The 18,928-nt window shown below is 48.2% G+C and overlaps 1 protein-coding gene across 1 annotated transcript; it reads left to right on the top strand.

Annotated features, from left to right (window-relative positions):
* Positions 1-435: 435 nt before the first annotated feature.
* FOXN4 (forkhead box N4) lies at positions 436-18,085 on the top strand. The gene is made up of 10 exons (XM_074554199.1): positions 436-535; positions 1,444-1,529; positions 10,654-10,817; positions 11,579-11,688; positions 11,776-11,907; positions 12,058-12,185; positions 12,919-13,015; positions 13,938-14,145; positions 15,172-15,531; positions 16,337-18,085. The coding sequence occupies exons 2-10, from the start codon at positions 1,447-1,449 to the stop codon at positions 16,585-16,587; spliced, it is 1,533 nt and encodes a 510-aa protein (XP_074410300.1). The 5' UTR covers positions 436-535; positions 1,444-1,446; the 3' UTR covers positions 16,588-18,085.
* Positions 18,086-18,928: the final 843 nt, after the last annotated feature.

Genomic DNA, 18,928 nt, shown 5'->3' with positions numbered 1-18,928 from the left:
GCCCTTTCCCGCGGCAATCCCGGTACCGGGGACACCGGGGACAGGCGGCTCCGGCCGCTGCCTCCGCTCCTCTTCCCGCAGCACCGAGCGGGGCACCGAGCACCGGGTACCGAGCATCCGCTGAGCATCGTGCACTGAGCACCGGTACCGGGCACCGTGCGTTGAGCACCGGCTCCCCCCGCCCCGCTGCGCTCCGCTCTCCTCCCGCCGGTGCCCGTTTGAGCGGGCGGATCCCTCCCCCTCCTCGCTGCGGAAAGTTGCACAAAGTTGGGTCAATCCGGGCTTTTCCCCCCTTTCCCATTCGCCGCTCTCCGCTGGGACGCGCCGCCCGGTGCGGCGGGGCGGGGGCACCGGGGGCGGGGGCGGCTCTGCCCGGCCCTGCCCCGCCGCTGACCCCGGCCCGGGCCGCGCATGCTCGGGGCTGGACAGCTCCGGAGAGGGAAATTTAAACCGGGGCCGGAGCGCGGCCCCGCCGCCGGCCCCGCGCACCGAGCGCCCGCCGAGCTCCGGGCGGCCCCGGGGCCCCGCCCGACAGGTTGGTGCACGGAGCGGGGCAGCACCGGGTGAGGGTGGGAGATCGGGGATGGGGAGCCCCGGGCTCCCTCCATGCCGGGGCAGCGGGGATGGGGAGCCCCAGATTCCCTGTATGCGTCCATGCCCAGGGCAGCGGGGATGGGGACCCCCGGGTTTCCTCCATGCCGGATCAGCAGAGATGGGGACCCCCGGGTTTCCTCCATGCAGGGACAGCGGGGATGGGGACCCCCGTGTTCTCTGTATCCATCCATGCCCGGGGCAGCGGGGTGGGAATGCCGGGGCTCGCTCCATCCTGGGGACCCCCGGGCTTGTCTATTCCTCGTCTCCCCCTGACCCCTCCCGAGGTTGCGGGTCTGGGGTTTTTCCGGGCTCGCTCCATCCCCGTGGATGCGGGGATAGGGTTATCCCCGGCTCCCTCCATCCGTGGGGCAGCGGTTTGGGGATTCTCCCGGATTTGGGATTTCCCCTCTATCCGCGGGGCTGGAAGCACCAGGCTCCCTCCATCCGTGGGGCAGCGGTGCTGGGATTCCCCCGGGCTTCCATGACTGAGAGTCCAGGGCTGGGATCTCCCCTCATCCCCGCGCTCGGGCCGCTGCAGCTCCCGCAGCTTTTTCACCCAAAATGCGACGGATGCTGATTGCGGGATAAGAGCGGGAGCGCTCCCGGCTGGCTCGGTGCTCCCGCTCCCCTCACCCCGTGGGCAGCTGTCCCTCCCTCAGGGGTCCCTCTCTGGGCTGGGATCATCCCCGGGATGTTTTCCTGCCGTTCCCGGTGCCAGCAGCGCACCTGGCCGTGCCGGTGCCGGTGCCGTGCCCGGTGCCGGGGCTCGGGCGGGCTCGGGGGCTCCCGCCGCTGCTGAAGTGCTGGATAGCTACTGCTGCTGACCGCTGCCTTCTGCTGCTTCCCCAGGAGATGATAGAGAGCGATATCCCGTCCATAATGTCAGGAATCATTAGGAATTCAGGGCAAAACCACCACCCCTCGCAGGAGTACAGGTGAGGTTTGATCCGTCTCAGAAACGTGCACTGCACTGCCAACTCCTGCTGCCGCCTCCTTGCTTCCTAAAAAATCCTTTTAGCATATAGAAATCCACTTTTCTTCTTCTTCTTTATTTTTTTTTAAAGCTATCTGAGTTATTTCTCCACTCTAAATGAGATTTGTAAGGCTGATGACCAGTTACAATGCATTCCTTATTCAGAAACATTCCTGCTTAAAGTATTCACATTTGGATGAAGGCTGGACTTGGTAATATTGGAGGTCTTTTACATCCATAATCATTCTGTGATTCTCTGATTTTGATACTAACCTATATCTGATAAATACACCTCCAAAACCTTGGGCGGACCTCTCTCTAAATTCTCTGTCCTGTGTGAGCGCTGCCAGAGAAGGAGATTCTCGTTAAAATATAATAATTTAAAAGTTCCCTCGCAGATCACTTTTTGCATTGTTGTGGAGCAGTCATGGAGAGACTGAACAAGAGACACTGGAGGAGTTTTTAATTAAAACAAGCACTTGTGTAGCCCTCCAAAGCACTGACAACCTGTCAAAGGGCTTTTAATATGGGTGGGAACAAACCTGGCTCTGCCAAAGAGCCTTTCATAATTTAATTTACCTGCACCGCCGTGCTTCCATTTATCATTTCAAAGCATTGTTGGAGGTTGCAGGAGGGTTCTGCATGAGTTACAGAGCCCTGGGTTATGTTAGGTTACATTTTGTCACATGATGCAAAGCTCCAGCAAATACAGAACACACACAACACGTCCCACTTCTCACAACAAAACAGGAAAGCAAACCAGAAGAAAATTAACTCTTTTTTTTTATATATATATATAAAATGAGCATTGAGAGAATCCTTCCTCCCAGCCTGAGGGGTTTCAACCTTTCCTGGGGCTGCTGCAGGTATTCTTCTCCTGGCCTCTCTCTATTCAAAATGCAAAGGCTGCAGCTCAGGCTCTTGCAGCTCAGCGAGGGATTTGTTTCAGTCCCTGCAGCCTCTGGGGAAAAGGTTTGTGCCTCTGCCTTCGCTCTGTGCCCAGGCACTGTTTGCTCGGGGCATTTTTCTTGGCTGCGTAAATATTGGTGAAGAAATTATTGGGGATTTGAGGAAGGGTGTGGGTGAGAGGGACTTCTGGGGACGTGGATTTAAGGCTGGATCTTCAGCACCCTGCAGAATTCACTGCCTTAACAAAGCCCCTTTTTTAGGAAGAGAACTGTTCTTTAACTCAGAGCTGCAGGGGAAAAAAATTGCTTTTTGGGGGAGAAAGATAGGATTTATCTGATTTCAGTAAAAAAATCATAACTTTCTTATTTTCTCCTTTTAAAAACCAGCTTTGGGTCCTCTGTGAAACATTTTGTGCTCAGTTCTCTGAAGTTTTTCACCCACTTGTGATTTTTTTTTTTTTTTACCACGGCTTTAAAACAAATTATTTGACCTCGTTTAATAGTGGCAAATTCTGATAAAAATGCATAAAATCTGAACTGCACCATAAATGCAGAGCAGTATTTGTCCTACTTCATGAGAAAACACTTTGGATTATGTAAAAGAAAATCTTTTAGACTGAATGATTTTAAGAAAAGAATAGACCTGTCAAATTCTATCAGCTCTGTTTACTCTCCTGCTGTCACCACAGTCCAAGACTGGAACCCACAGTCCTGAGTTCTCCATGGGGGAGCATCAAGGCTCCACAAAATGGGGAATGGCCTCCAATTAGCGAGTGGGAGGCTGGGGCTGTGCTGAGAATACTCTTCTGTCTCATTTGGAATCTTTCAATGGGACAGTTGGACTTGGAGGAGCCCTGGCTCCGCTGGGAGGGAGGGGATCAAACCCCCAGACACCCATCAGTCTGCAGGCAGATTGTGCTTACAGCTGGAAAACTTGGGATTTTATAATTATTTTAAATTTTTTTTTGTATTTTTTGTGTGAAAGGAATGTGGCAAAAATCTGATTTTAACAGATCTTTGAATTGTGCGGCTCCAAAGCCTCTGCAGTGAATTTGCTGTGGCTCGGGGTGGTGATGAAATTTTGGCCACAGGACTTTCTGCACCCCAGTAAAAAGATTTTAGGCAAACATCTCTCCCAGCAGTGCAGCTCTGGGATATTAAACAGCACAGGGATGATTAAGGGCCATCAGATCCATCAGATCTCCTCCACTGCCTGTTTATATGGTGCTGTCACTGCCTGGCTGCAATGCAAAGTAATTATTTATTTTAGCAGCTGCCTCTCTCAGTTTCCTACAGAAAATACCACCATATTCAATATATTTACCCTTGTAGGGCTGACAAATATTTCTAATAATTCCCTACTGCATTTAAGGGAATGAAAATAGAGAGTTGTAACACACTGAGATTTTTAACCCTTAGCACTTCATCTTTGTTAATCATAATTAATAATTTAACATTTTTAGTGCCACTATTTTGATTTTAAATCACAGCACAGGCAGACCACGAGTTTTCTATACAGTGGTGGCTCGTGGTAGCTCCAGCACAGACCTGTACAAATTATAGGAGCCAGCTCCAGGCTTTTCCCATGGAATTTATGGGCAGATTCCTGAGAATCCAGGTTCTTCAGCTCCTGGGTGCTGCAGCCTTCAAGCAATATTTTGAATTGAAATATGGAATCTGTCATTTTGATTTTAAGATCTGATTCAACAATATTTGGTGTAAGGACCACATTTCTATTTTTTTGTTTTATTATGTATTTCCAGTTGACAGAAGCCTTGCGGAGAGTTTTGAAGGCGTTGCAATGCATTTTCTATATGTTAAATGGGAATTAAGCTTTAAATTTTTGATCAAAAGGTGTTAATCATTAATAATTCAATATATTAGTAGATTATATAGTCCTTTACCCCATTTTAATTATCTCTTTGATTCTTAAAAAATTGTCTATATTCAGTAGCTCATTAATCTGATCAATTTGTTCCTTAATTACTTTATGTTGCCATAGTATAGTGTAAAATCAGATTAAGAAGCACAGGACTGCTGTACTCCATAAATTCCAGATGTGACAGCATTCCAGTGTGGGAAAAGATGACAAATCTCTAATTGGAGCACATTTGTTGTGTTCCCATATCTGGGATTTTTTTGCACTGAGGTTTCTGGAGAGGAAGTGACACCTCTGTCCCCTGGGATGGATGGATGGATGGATGGATGGATGGATGGATGGATGGATGGATGGATGGATGGGAGTGTGCACACAAAAAGGTTACAAATGCATCACTAACAACACCCTAATTGTTCCTGGAGAAAATGCCAGTGTCCATTCCTGTGACAGGCACTGAGATAATGACTCCCAGTGCCCCAGGAATTCCAGCACGGGAGTGGCTTCATTCTTTTCCCCCCCCCAAAAAAAAAAAAAAAAAAAAAAAAAAAAAAAAGAGTGAGAAACCTCCAAGGAATCAGTCAAACTGGATTGATTTAAGTGGATTAGCACAACTGTTTCCTCAGCACTCCTGAAATGTGCTGATCTGGAGGAATAAAATTTGTGGCCTTTTGCTTCTCCCGGGGCTGGTTTGGGGCAGCAACTTGGGGTCCTGTGAGAGCAGAAAGAGCTCATCCCTCACCTCAGAAAGGCCAAAACAGGGAAAGAGAAAGGGAACTGGGATTTTTCCAGCATTCCTGAGGGATCCCAGAGGCTCATGTGCAGGAAGAGGAGCTGCTGCAGGCCCAGAGACTGAGGGGTTCTGAGAGCCCTGCCCAGGGACAGGTTGGAGAGCTGATATCCATCCCCTCCACACTGCTCTGACACCCACACAAGGCTCCAGTGCTAAAGAGCAGCAATTCCCTAGGAAAAAAATATCTTCCCAGTCTGACCATGGTCCTGGTTTTAATATAAAACATTCCTGTCGTGCCTGGAGCTTCAGCACGTTTTGCTTGTTCTGTCTTTGGTCAAAAGGCTGATTTTTGAGTTGTTTGGTTTGGGATTTTTTTACCAAACAGGTTCCAGAGTCAGATCCCAGCTGTATTTGGCAAATCCCAGCCTAGGGATGGTTAGGGCAGAGCAGGGAATGAGTGGCTGGGGCTGCCATCACCTCTCGTTTCCTCTTGTGTTTAAGCATGACACTTTTCACTGTAATTCAATTTCCACTGATCCCACAGCAAACTGGTGTAATGGGGGCTGTGAAATGGGAGCTGGGATGGATAAAAGGCTCCAGGAGTGCAGCTGTAGCCTGTTCTTAGTGCCAAACACCTTTGCAGGTGATTTTCAGAGAGTCCAGCATGGTGCAAGGAAAGGGGACCATCACCACCTACCAGGTTAATGATGATATTTAATTTCTCCTGACTAGTTTTTGTTCTGATAACACAATGTTTCTTGAGTTATAGATAAGGAGGGACTCTCTTAAAGCTTAATTTCTATTCTGATTTCCAGCAAGGCCAGAAATAATCCAGAAATCTTGAAGACAGAGAGAGGGATGGGATGATGGTGTGGGACTGGCTGTGTGTTGTGCCTTCAGGGAGGAATCACAGACCAAAAACTCTGGGAGCTGCTGGTAAAGCTGGAGAAGAGCTGGGGCAGAATCAAGTTGGAAGGGGCAGCCGGTTGTGAGTGTGGAAACCAGCAAATAGTGGGAGGAAAAGCACCTGGGAGGCAGGAAAATAGGAGAGGAAGGGCATAAAGGGAAGGAGCAAGTGGAATGGGGAGCTGAAGGAGATGGGAAGTTGAATCCCTTAGTAAAACAGAGGACACTTCTCACCATGGACACAGCTGGAGAGTCACAATCCAAATATTTTCCTTGTCTTGCACATAAGAACTCTCTGTGCTTGCCCTGAGGATTTTGTGTAATCCCAGACAAAGGAAAACTACAATTCTAGAAGAGGTTTGCTTTGGACTCTTCCTGTCCAGTTGTCCCTGACTGGATAAAACATTGCAAACAGTTAATTAACAACTCATCACCCAATTGCTCCTGCCTGTTGAGCAGTTGTGTCACCTAAGCCTGGGATAAAAATTCAGTGCTGAAAATGGGAAAAGACTCTGTCCACTGAGTGAGACTTAAAACCCTGGAATATCCCAAATGCAGCTGTGGGGTTTTGGCCTGGCTCTGTTTCAGGTGGAGGTAATGAGTTTTTGAGGGGATCCTTGCAGTCTCCAGGCATGAGCTCACCATCCCATGCAATGTGGAGGTGGGTAATTCATGGATAATTCCCCTGGCAGTGGTTCCCAGGGTAAGGAACCACCTTGAGCTCAGCCTGAGGGAAGGTGGCAAAGCCCCACTGGTGAGTTCAGGCTCAGATCCAGCTCTGGTGTTAAACTCCTGCAAGGCCAGGCCAGGAATGACCCCAATTCCACCCTGTGCCAGCAGGATGCCCTTGATGGTGGGGGGAAAAAGGTGAAAATAACCTTTAGGTAGCTGTGAGTGAGGATTTTGTGCTGCTGGCAAGCTCTGGTGAACTTTGCCATGATCAAATCTGGAAAGAGGTCTCATTCCAATGTGTTCCTGATAGGAATAAATATTTTGGGCAGATAACTCCAGAGCAGATTGTAAGGACTGACAGTGCCATGGAGCATTTCTGTATCACACCCAATTTTCCAGGCACTTTTCCTAGGATCAGCATCCTGGGATACACAGGAGAACTGGGCTCTAAACCCTCAGCACCCTCTGGGTTCTCATCCTTGCAGGAGAGAGACAGAAGCATGGGATGTTTTACTGCAGAGGGGTAAAAGTGGAGTTACATCATTTCACCACGCTCTGAAGAAACACCACCACGTTTGCCACACCTCTGGTGGGGCTGCAGCCTCCCCTTGCTGGGGTTCTGCTCCAGGAGCCCTGGGAATGAGCAGGGGAGGCTCAGCAGTGCATTAATTACAGCCTATCACTATTTATCTCATTTACATGCGCTGAAAGGCTGCTTTTACCACAGTGCCCCATTGTGCCAGCGGCTGTGAACACCCAGCCAAAGGCAGGAGCTCTGACTTCTGGAGTTTGTCCTGGAATTTACCCTCCTGGATTTATCCTCCTGGAGTTTATCCTCCAAAGTGAGATGAGCAGGGTGGTGGTGGGGAGCTGAATCCAATCCCACCTGGTATTCCAATTTATGGATCTGTAGCTGGCAATTTTGAGGTCAGGAAGATTGAAGCCCAGGAGATGAGAGTGTTGGTTATTCCTGTGCTTGGCTCTCTCTTTTTTTTTTTGCAGTTAAATTAGAATTTCTTCACTGGAAGCAGGGCACACATTGAGCCTGTGGCCTGGGAGATGTGCTGGGTTTATGCTACGGAACATCCCCAGACTTTTAAAACTCCTCAGCCAGGCAGCAATGGGAATTCTTTAAAATTTCACGTTCTTTAAGACATGAGAGATCTCTGCATTGGTTTTGCAGGCAGCCTGAAGAATAATCCTTAAACTTGAAATCATGGAATCATAGAATTTTCAAATAATGGAATTACAGAATCATCAAATCATGGAATCACAGAATGGTTTGGGTTGGAAGGGACCTTAAATATCTTGCTTCAACCCTCTGCCATGGGCAGGGGTGTAATTCTGATTGAATTTGCTTTATCCTTCATTTTTAACATGATGTTAATCTGATAAGCAGCAAATCTATTTTTTAAAAAAAGCGTAGTGAACAGGCTGAGGTGGTTTTAAAAGAATTACTGTAAACTCAAATTGAAACTGTGAAAGACCTGAGGAAGGGAAGGGAAGGGAAGGGAAGGGAAGGGAAGGGAAGGGAAGGGAAGGGAAGGGAAGGGAAGGGAAGGGAAGGGAAGGGAAGGGAAGGGAAGGGAAGGGAAGGGAAGGGAAGGGAAGGGAAGGGAAGGGAAGGGAAGGGAAGGGAAGGGAAGGGAAGGGAAGGGAAGGGAAGGGAAGGGAAGGGAAGGGAAGGGAAGGGAAGGGAAGGGAAGGGAAGGGAAGGGAAGGGAAGGGAGACCATTGACGTGGACAAAGAGCCATTTTGCACGCTTCTCTAGTTATTAAACACCATTACACCTTCATAACCATTTAAAACAGAGCCTCATACACTAACAACAATTTCCCATCCGATTCCAAAGCCTTTCCTCGCCCCTCTCCGTGTCCGTGGCGCGGATGCTGAACGGGACACGCTGTCCCACCTTCCCGGGGCTGGGAGCATCCCGGGTGAGGGCTGGGCAGGAGAACGGCCGGGAATGCGGCCCGGGAGCGCTGATCCTGCCCGGGGGAAGGGCTGATGGCGCAGAATTCGGCGATTCTGCGTTTCCACGATGCGCAGCGCTGACCCCGTTCGTGCCGGCGGGGCGCGGGGTGCCAGATGGCGAGGGGACGTGTGTTGTGTGTCGCCTGTCACTCGGGGCAGATTAATGGGAGGCTTGTAAAGAGGGAGCGGGTGCGGGGGGTGGCACAATTAAGCGGGGTCCCCAAAGACAAAGGGGACACGTGCCAGGGGCGGCGGGCGTTGGGCGCACAAAGGGCCCGCGGCTCCCCCTGCTCCCAACCAACTGTTGCGAGCGACCCCCGAGCCTGCCCGGTTTTCAAATCATTTCATGCCCCTGTTTTCTTCCAATCCAGCCAATCTCCGAGCCGGGAGAGCCGTCACCTGATGATGGGGTTTGCTTTTTTTTTTTTTTTTTTTGGTTTTTTTGTTGTTTTTTTTTTTTAATGGATGGAAGTCCCCAAGCCTGGCGAAATAACGGCGTAACCATGGCAATGCTAATTATTGCCCTATAACTACAGTAGGAGAGAGAACGCGGGGTAGGCTGAGAGGGAGATTTGAAGAGGGTTTTTTTATTCTTTGGCTCTTGGTCCCGTGTTGATTTTTTTCCCCCCTTTTCTCCTATACAAAATCTTTTTTGCAAAAAAAATTTTTTTTTTTTATTTTTCTCCCCGACAGTGGTTCAGGGAGCTTTGATAGGTGTTTCTGGAATTCCTGAATAGAGGAGCTGAAAGCTCCAGAGCAGGCAGGCACTGAAGTTCTGCCTTGCTCTTTTAAGCTGATTTAGAGTCGTGTAAAACATAAAAGATGCTTCAGCAAGAGATCAGATTTATTTAAGTTTCCTGCAGCATCACTTGGCAGCAAACACGCATCAGCAGCAGACACCACTTTAACACATCTCTGAGAGCTCTTGAAAGCAAAAGGGTTTGAAAGCAAAATCAACTGCATCCAACTAAATTGTGTTCTTCTGAGAGATAAAGATGTTTTCCTGGATCTGAATCCCTTTAGGTTTACCCTTGGTGTCAGTGACAATTCCCTGACATGTCCTAATTACTGCTTTACTCCTCAAGGTACCAGTGACTCCTATAATACTCTTCCACATAAATTAATTAATTTAGCTTTTCACTTGCAAGAGTTCTTTTAGTGACTTTAACAGGGAGTTTGGACCACACAGGAATTTTTGAGTACTGTAAATATATTCCAATATTCTCATTTTGTACCACATGCTGTATCAGAAGCAAAGCAAAACAGGTGATCTGGAGCATGTAAAAGGTGTCAAAAGCAGAGCTTTAAACCAAAAGCAGCCTGTCACAGCTGTGCCTGCTGTTGTTGCTGGTACCTGGCAGATATGGTGCCTCCAGTCTCAAACCTTTCATTCTACTCCTTTACTCTGTCAAAAACTGCCTAAAAAATGATTTTTAAAGTATCAATAACTTCATGTATCTGAATGGAAACTATCAGCAGTCTGTGGAGTTCTTTTTATGCAGATGCTGATCTGTCACAGCTGACAGGATCCAGGGGCTGGGAGAAGTTTTTCCAGGTGTTCCAGGATTAACACATGTATTCCCCAGGAGCTGGGCCCAGAGCTCCTCCCAAGGCTCTGGATTGCAGGGTTAATACAGAATGACCAGATTCTAAGTCCTGGTTTCTCCCCCATCAAAGCCAAACGTGCAAATTTCTGACAGATGTGAAAATAAGGAATCAGTTTGGGTTTGTTTCCAGGCAGTTTCTCTGCTGGGTTCCTGGGCCTGCTTCCCCTACAAATGCTCCACAAGAGGTTTTCTCAACCAAAATGTTCCAGACTGGTCAAAGGAACACAAGACCAGGTGAAGGGTGTCAGTAACCAGCTGTGAAACCACGGGGCACATCTGGATTTGGATACAGAATTCCAGCCTGGTGGTTCTTCCCCCTGACCTGCAGGAGCTTTGGCACCCATCCATCTCTTTCCAGGGCCAATGCAGCAATTCCTGCTCCCCGTTAACCTCCCCTGCTGCTTTGCAGGCTCCTGGCCTCAGACCCTTCCCAGCTGAGTGAGGATGAGCTCCCGGGGGATTTGCAGTCCCTGTCCTGGCTGACATCCGTGGATGTGCCTCGGCTCCAGCAGATGGCCAGTGGGAGAATGGATTTCAGCCTGGGGGCCCAGAGCGCCATGCTCCAGCAGACAGGTACTGTGGGATGGGGAATGGGAAATGGGAAATAATGGGAAAAACTGCTCCTTTAACAGCACAGCCTGCCCCTGCCACTCCCCCTCAGGCTCGCTTTTCCTATGCTTTCACATTTTGCTTCCTGTCCAAAGACCTGGAGCCTGTTGGCTTCTCTTGAGGGCTCTGCTGGTGCCTTCCCCCCATTCCAAGAGCGAGAGAGCTCCAGCACTGGCACCACTCAGATCCCATGGGAATTTCTGCCCAGTGCAGCTGCTGGTGCCCTGTTGGGCTGGGATATTTTAAGTCCTGGCTTTCAGAGGTTTTCAACACCTCTGAAATGAAATAATTAATCTTTTTGCTTTGTTTCAACACTGATAAAGCAAAGGGCACCTCATTTACCTCACACCTTCTTGCAGCCTGTATTGGCTGAACTCCTTTCTCTCCCTTGTGAGCATCCTTTAGGTAAACACACATCACAGAGCTCAGAGTGCCACCCTGCCTGCCTGAGAGCACAATCCAGCTGATGCTGAACGTGTTGTTTCTCTTTTGTAAGACACAGTGTCTGTGTCAGCACCGTGGGCTGTTAAACAGCTGCCGCCTCTCATTCCCTGCCTAACGAGTTTTGGGAGCAGCTGATGTCATCTGGGCAGGCTGTGAAGAGCCAGGGAGGTTGGATTCTCCACTCCAGAGCTTCCCTGTGCTCAGCTGCATCCATTAACCCCCTTCCTTCCCTGAGCTGTGCCTCCATGGGAGCATCCCTTGCCTTCCTCTCTCCACGCCAGGTGCCGTGGGGAGCGCGATGCACTCGACGCCCGGAGCGATGATCCACGTCCAGGCCAGCCTCCCCCAGGGAATCCTGGGCCTCAACTCCATTTCCACACACGGAGCCAATGTAAGAGCAGGCCTTGGTGGGTCTTTATTGCCCCAGCTCCTGGGATAAGGTGGTGGAACTCCTTGACTGTTGTGTTTTTCTTGGCAGATGAGCCCCTACGCCGTGGGTGGGCAGCTGTCCCCTGGTTTGCAAACACAGCAACAGCTCTTCCCTCCTCATCCTCATCCTCCTCCTCCTCACCCCCAGCAGGTGTTTGCCCTGGCCCAGAACCCCCAGCAGGTACTGGTATGTTCTTGTTGTCTGTCTTGGAAGTACCTGCCAAGATCAAATCTAGATGTCTTTTAAAAGAAAACCAAAATGTCCCTAAACCCACACACCCCAGTGGACATTTTGCATCTGTCACTTCCCTTCTTTTCCCTGTGCACACAGTGTAACCCAGCAGCAATCTACAACACATCCTATGGGACACAGCCACACTATTCCCAGCCACGCCTGGCTCCCCACTCTGCCCAGGAGCTGCACCCAAAGCATTATCCCAAGCCCATCTACTCCTACAGGTGAGTGGGGAGCAGGAGGCACATTGCCCACAGCCTGTCCTGGGGTGCCTGTGACACTGCAGGGGTGTCTGGGTCCTTTGGGAGGGAACAAAATCCCCCCATCCATGCAGGAGTTGTGTGGGAGCTGCCTCTGAGGGGTGGCAGGCGTGAACAAGGAAAGTTATTCCTGGAGAGCAGTGAGAGAGTAACAGCACAGAGGAGTAAAATCTGAGGATCACGGGGAAGTGGTCACAGCTCCAGGCCTGGCAGAGCCCAAGAAGAAGGGTTTGGACAATCCTTTTGGGAATGTGGTGTGACTCTTGGGGATGGGCCAGGAGCTGGACTCAGTGATCTTCGTGGGTCCCTTCTAAATCAGCTCATCCTGTGATTCTGTGACTTCTGAGCCCTTGGGAGCAGGAATCCCAGGATCCCAGCTGTCTGTGTCTGAAGAGGTGGGTCCAAGGGTGCCAGACCAGAAGGAGGTGTGGAGTGGCAGGACAAGAGGAGTGAGTTCCCACTGCCAGAGGCAGGGATAGATGGGATATTGGGAAGGAATTCCTCCCTGTGAGGATGGTGAGGCCCCGGCACTGGCTGCCCAGAGAAGCTGTGGAAGTGCCCAAGGCCAGGCTGGACATGACTTGGAGCAACCTGGGAAGTGGAAGGTGGCAGAGTGTGAAACTCGATGGGCTTTAAGATCCCTTCCCAGCCAAGCCATTCCATGATTCCAAGCCATTCCTGGGTTTCCTGCCCACAGCTGTTTGATTGCCATGGCACTGAAGAACAGCAAGACAGGGAGCCTGCCCGTGAGCGAGATCTACAGCTTCATGAAGGAGCACTTCCCCTACTTCAAGGTACCTGGGCCTTCCCCAGCTCGGAAATGTCCCATCCCAACCCCCTTTCCCCCGTGGTGTGGTGTTGTTGGGTAGCCAGGATGAGGTGAGAGATGAAAATTTGACTCCAAGTTCTCAGAAGGATGATATTATATATATAATATATAATATATAATATATAATATATAATATATAATATATAATATATAATATATAATATATTATATATAATGTATAATATATAATATATAATGTATATATTATAAATTATTAATATAATATAATATAATATAAATGATAGTATAGTAATAGTATGGTATATAATAGTATTAATAGTATAGTATATAAATTATATTAATCATATGATACTATATTAATTATATTATGTTATAGTGTAGTATAGTATATTATAATATACTATTATATCATACCATACCATACTATACTATGCCATACCATATATATTATATTATATTATATTATATTATATTACATTACATTACATTACATTATATTATATTATATTATATTATATTATATTATATTATATTATATTATATTATATTATATTATATTATATTATGTTCATACCATATCATATTCATACCATATCATATTATAATGTAACGATATACTAAAACTGTACTAAAGAAAGAGAAAAGGATACATCAGAAGGTTAGACAAGAATGACAATAAAAACCCCGTGACTGACCACAGTGTCCGACACAGCTGGACTGGGATTGGTCATTCAGTAAAAACAACTCACATGGCACCAATCAAAGATGCACCTGCCACATTCCAGAGCAGAAAACACAGGGAGAAGTGATCAGATAATTATTGTTTACATCTCTTTTCTGAGGCTTCTCAGGAAAAAAAACCCCGGCCAAGGGATTTTTCAGGAAATATCACGGCTGCTCCCATTAACCCCTTCCTGCCCTCGCAGACTGCCCCTGATGGGTGGAAGAATTCCGTGCGCCACAACCTGTCCCTGAACAAGTGCTTTGAGAAGGTGGAGAACAAACTGAGCGGGACGTCCCGCAAGGGCTGCCTGTGGGCCCTCAACCCCGCCAAGATCGACAAGATGGAGGAGGAGATGCAGAAGTGGAAGAGGAAGGATTTGGCTGCCATTCACAGGAGCATGGCTAACCCAGGTAGGGCCCGCATTCCCCATCCTGCTCATCCATGGCATTCCCTGCATGGCTCCGCTGCCTCTGGGGTTACTGTTAGGGGGAATATTTAAATATCCAGTCATATTTAATGCACTTTTCATAGAGAAGCATTTGAATGCCTGTTCTTCTTGCCTGTTCTTCTGCAAAACTCTCCCTATTCTAAGACATTTTCTTATTTATAAAATAGAATTTAATATTATTTATACTATATTATTATAAATTATATGTAGTTATATCTATTATCTATATTATCTAATATATGTTGATCTAAATATATATTTAATATTAGATCTATTTATTTATATATAAAATTATATTATATTATATTATATTATATTATATTATATTATATTATATTATATTATATTATATTATATTATATTATATTATATTTCTATAAAATCTATAATATCTATATCTCTATATCTATAGATATCTATTGTCTAGAATATTCTCTATTATATATTTATTATTTAAATCTTATTTATTTATAATTTCCTACCCTTATTTATAACATTTCTTATTTATAAAGAATCACATTTTCTGAGCTTGGTATTGACAAAATCAACCGGAATTTTTTTTGCTACAAAATCAATAACATGCAGTCAGTGATAAATGGCATGTTACTTGTTTAAAAGCAAAAGGGCCACTGCAACAGTCAGGAGTTTTTTGTAGTTATTTGGGAGACAAGCAGAATTTTTTTGTACTTACGGATAAGCAGAATTCTGAGTGTTTCTCTGAGCACAGAGCTCTGCAGGTGGGGGTGAGCTGCCTCTAGGGGTGGCTGGGCTGCTCTGCAGTTGCATGATCATTCCTTTGGCTCAGTCAGGGATAACCATGGATTTGGGGAAGGAATTAGGTGTCATTTCTTGCTCCCTGCACAGTCACAGCCTGTGCTGGTTCTCACACTGTGACAATCAGTTCACGCCAGAAACGCAGCTGTACTTTGGGCAGTCCCTGCTTGAACAAATGTGTTAAAGCATCTCTTTTCCTCCCTGGAACGGGCAGAGGAGCTGGACAAGCTCATCACCGACAGACCCGAGAGCTGCAGGCGGCCCAGCAAGCAGGCAGAGCCCGAGGGGCCCCCCCTGGGCCGCATCTCGGTGTCCCAGCTCCAGCCCCAGCCCATCATGACGCTGTCCCTGCAGCCCCTGCCGCTGCACCACCAGCTCCAGACCCAGGCTCGCCTCGCCCCCAACTCGCCAGCACCTGCACAGACGCCTCCTCTGCACACCCTGCCTGACATGAGCCACAGCCCCCTGCCCCACCACCCCATGGGACGCGCCCCGGACTTCCCCAACGTGGCGGTGGACATGAGCACGGAGGTGGATGCTCTGGATCCCAGCATCATGGATTTCGCGCTGCAAGGTACGGGGAAAGGCACGGGGAGGGCACAGCTGGGGTTTGTGGGTGTGTTCATGCTGAATATGCAGCCAGGATCCTCAGGGGGATGTTCTGGGATGGGGCTGGGTGGTGGCGTCTTCAGGGTGACTTCCTAGGTCGCCCTCAGTGGATTTTTGTCCCTGTGCCAGGTGGGAAAGCAAAGAACCTTCCTGGCTCCAGTGGGGGGAAGCAGGGGTGTCCAGCCAGGTGGATGTGGGACACTGCATCTCTCTGCCCCTGGGAAAACAGAGCTCTGCTCGTGCTTTGGGGTTCTTCTTCTGGGCAAGCAGAACTTCTCTGGTTTATGGCAATGCTTGACGTGGTCCTGGGTAGAGCACAGGCAAAGAGGTGCTGTCTGGAAAGATGTGGAAGCAGAGGATGTGGGAGATAAACACACTTGCTGCCCAGAAAGGTCTGGGATCACAGGATTTGGGGGATCAGACTTGCTGCCCAGTAAGGTCTGGAATCACAGGATTTGGGGGATCAGACTTGCTGCCCAGAAAGGTCTGGAATCACAGGATTTGGGGGATCAGACTTGCTGCCCAGAAAGGTCTGGAATCACAGGATTTGGGGATCAGACACACTTGCTGGAGAAAGGTCTGGAATCACAGGATTTGGGGGATCAGACACTTGCTGGAAAAAGGTCTGGAATCACAGGATTTGGGGGATCAGACTTGCTGCCCCTTGCACCACCATGGTCCCACCCTCGAGCATCAAATGAAGCCCTTTAGCCCTGGCCCCCGGGGGACCTGGGGATGTGCTGCTGTGAGCAGGATTCCATCTTTTCCAGGGAACATTTGGGAGGAGATGAAGGACGACAGCTTCAGCCTGGACACCCTGGGTGCCTTCAGCAACTCCCCCCTGCATCTCTCCGACTGCGAGCTGGGCACGCCCGGCCTCACGCCCGCGTCCAGCGGCAGCGACCGCTCCTTCTCCGACCTGCAGGTCACTGGCCTTTACACCACCTACACCACCCTGGACAATGTGGCAGCTGCTCAGTACATGAACCCCCAAGGCAACAAACCCATCCCTCTGCTCTGAGCTTGGCACCGTCCCGCGGATCCCGAGGGACGGTTCTTCCCCGTGGTTAAAATCCGACCGGGAAGCTCCAAGGGCTTCGTCCTGCTTTGGGATGTGTTGGCTGCTTCCACAGCGTGTGAGGCCAAAATAAATCAAGCTGGGACTTGTGAAACCACTTTCCCCCATGGCAAGGGCATGGACACTTGTGTTGTGGGTCTGGGGAGCTCTCCAGAAGGACCTGGAAGGCAGCAGGAACTTTCACTGGAATGTAACTGAGCTAAAAATCACCCAGTTAAGGGAGTTAAATTTATTCCACACCGTGGTGGAGCTGCTGTGTCACCACTGTCACAGAAGCCACCACAAGCCATGGGGCTGGCCAGCCCCAAGTTGGTTGATTGTGCCCCTGGTGTGTCATTTTTTCTTAATTTGCCAAATTGGACAAAGACCTCCCCCAGTTCCTGGAGATGTTTGCACCACTAACACTTTTCTGATGTAACTGTTGTTAATTTATTGTTAGGAGGTAGGAAAAAAGGAGCAAAACCACTAAAAAAGGAAAACTCGCCTCCCTAGCAGATCACTGTTATATCTAGATTTGTAAAAGTCCTCACCCCTGAAGGAAGTGGTACTACTGAACTATTAAACTGATCACTGGCTAGAGGATTTTAGGAATTATGCAGATGTTTAGGATTTTTAAAAAAAAATAGATTTATAGTCTTGTGCATTGTGCTTCTGTCTATTCTTGTGCTAGGCAGTATTACTATTTGTAAATTTATTTATATTTATTGTTATGAAAAAAAATTATGTGAACTGAGCACTGTTCAATTTGTATAATGCTGCAGTAACCTTTCTTACAGCCACTAAATTATTCATCATCAGAACCACAACCATCTTATCACAGTTTTTACACTACATTTCTTTAATAAGCACTTTTGATACTGTGAAACTCATGCTTTTTAAAAAAATTCAGAGACCAAATATTGTCACTGTACCTTTCATAATAGTCTTTGCTAATTAACTAAAAAACTTGATTCTAATGTAGCATTTTAAAAAAGAATTTCAAACCCTGCTTTGTACTTGTTAACATACATTGAAAATAATGTGATGAAACATCTGAAATATGTTGGAATTTAGCATTTAGTCTACTTATACCTCTGTGAGCAAAAAGTGATATTTATACCTTGGGTTTTGTCTGTTCCTGTGCATTCAGAGAATTTCCCGGTGCCGTACCCAGGTGCTCCCAGGCTTTTCTCTCCCACACCCATCCATGGATTAAAGCTGGAGGGTGCAGGATGCTGGAGTGGCCCCACAGGGCACTTTCTTGCTTGAAAAATATGAAGATCAGGGGACTTGGAAACATCTGTGCCTGTATCCTCCCAGTGCATCCCTCCATGGCAGCCTCTTCCAAAGGGCACCATGATGCTCCACGTCATAATTTATTGTCCAAGGACAAATGTGATGAATGATCCTTTGCTGTGACTGGTGTCACCTACAATGTCTTTGCTTTTTTTAATAAACTTTTCTTAGCACTATGCCTGGGGCATTCTGGATGTGCTGTGTGGTGCCTGCTCTGGTGTCATGCTGGGCTTCATTCCCTTTACAGACCCTATGCCCAAGCTGAAGGTGGATCCTTGGCTCAAATCCTCCAGGAGAGTAAGAGTTAATAGGTATTTAGTGTAAGAATTTACAGGTTTTTACTCTAAGAGTTTACAGGTATTAGTCTAAGAGTTTACAGGTATTTACTCTCAGAGTTCTTCCCCTCTGGTGTCACCCTGTTCCTGAAACCCTCTGAAATGCCTGGAAAGGCTCTGGAGTGGGGACAGGGGGTGGCAGGAGGGATGTTCAGAGTTCCCCACCCCAAACAGGTCCTGTGCCACAGAGAAGGGGCTGCCCAGAGCCAGAGACACCAGGCCCAGCTCAGGACAATGACAGAAGACACAGAGGTCAGGGAGTTCTCTGGGAGCTGAGCTCACTTTATTGCCTGTCAGCAGTGACACTTCCAGCCAGGAAGTGACCCACAAGACCCTTCCCATCCCTAGCCCAGGACAGGGAGACTTCCTACAGACATTGTGGGATCCCATTTGTGTCCAACACCTTCACCCAGGGCAATACCAGCACTGCACTTGAGCCAGGTGTCCCACCTTCCATTGCCATCCCACCTCCTCCTTATGAGCCCAAGGTAAATCTGTGCTGGGGAAATGACACAGCCAGAGGCATTGGAAAACTTCAAATTTCCCCTCCACAACCAAGATGATCAAAGGCTACCTGAGCAGCAGGGTGCAGGTCCCAGCAGGTGACAGCTCCCCCTGGCTCTGCTGCTTCCAAGGAGGAACCAGGACACTGGAGCCATCCTCCCTCCTCTCCA

Source organism: Zonotrichia albicollis, chromosome 18 (genome assembly GCF_047830755.1).
Source record: "Zonotrichia albicollis isolate bZonAlb1 chromosome 18, bZonAlb1.hap1, whole genome shotgun sequence".
NCBI classification, from domain to species: Eukaryota; Metazoa; Chordata; class Aves; order Passeriformes; family Passerellidae; genus Zonotrichia; species Zonotrichia albicollis.
The sequence above is the reverse complement of the archived record's forward strand: the minus strand, read 5'-3'. Positions and strand labels throughout refer to the sequence as shown.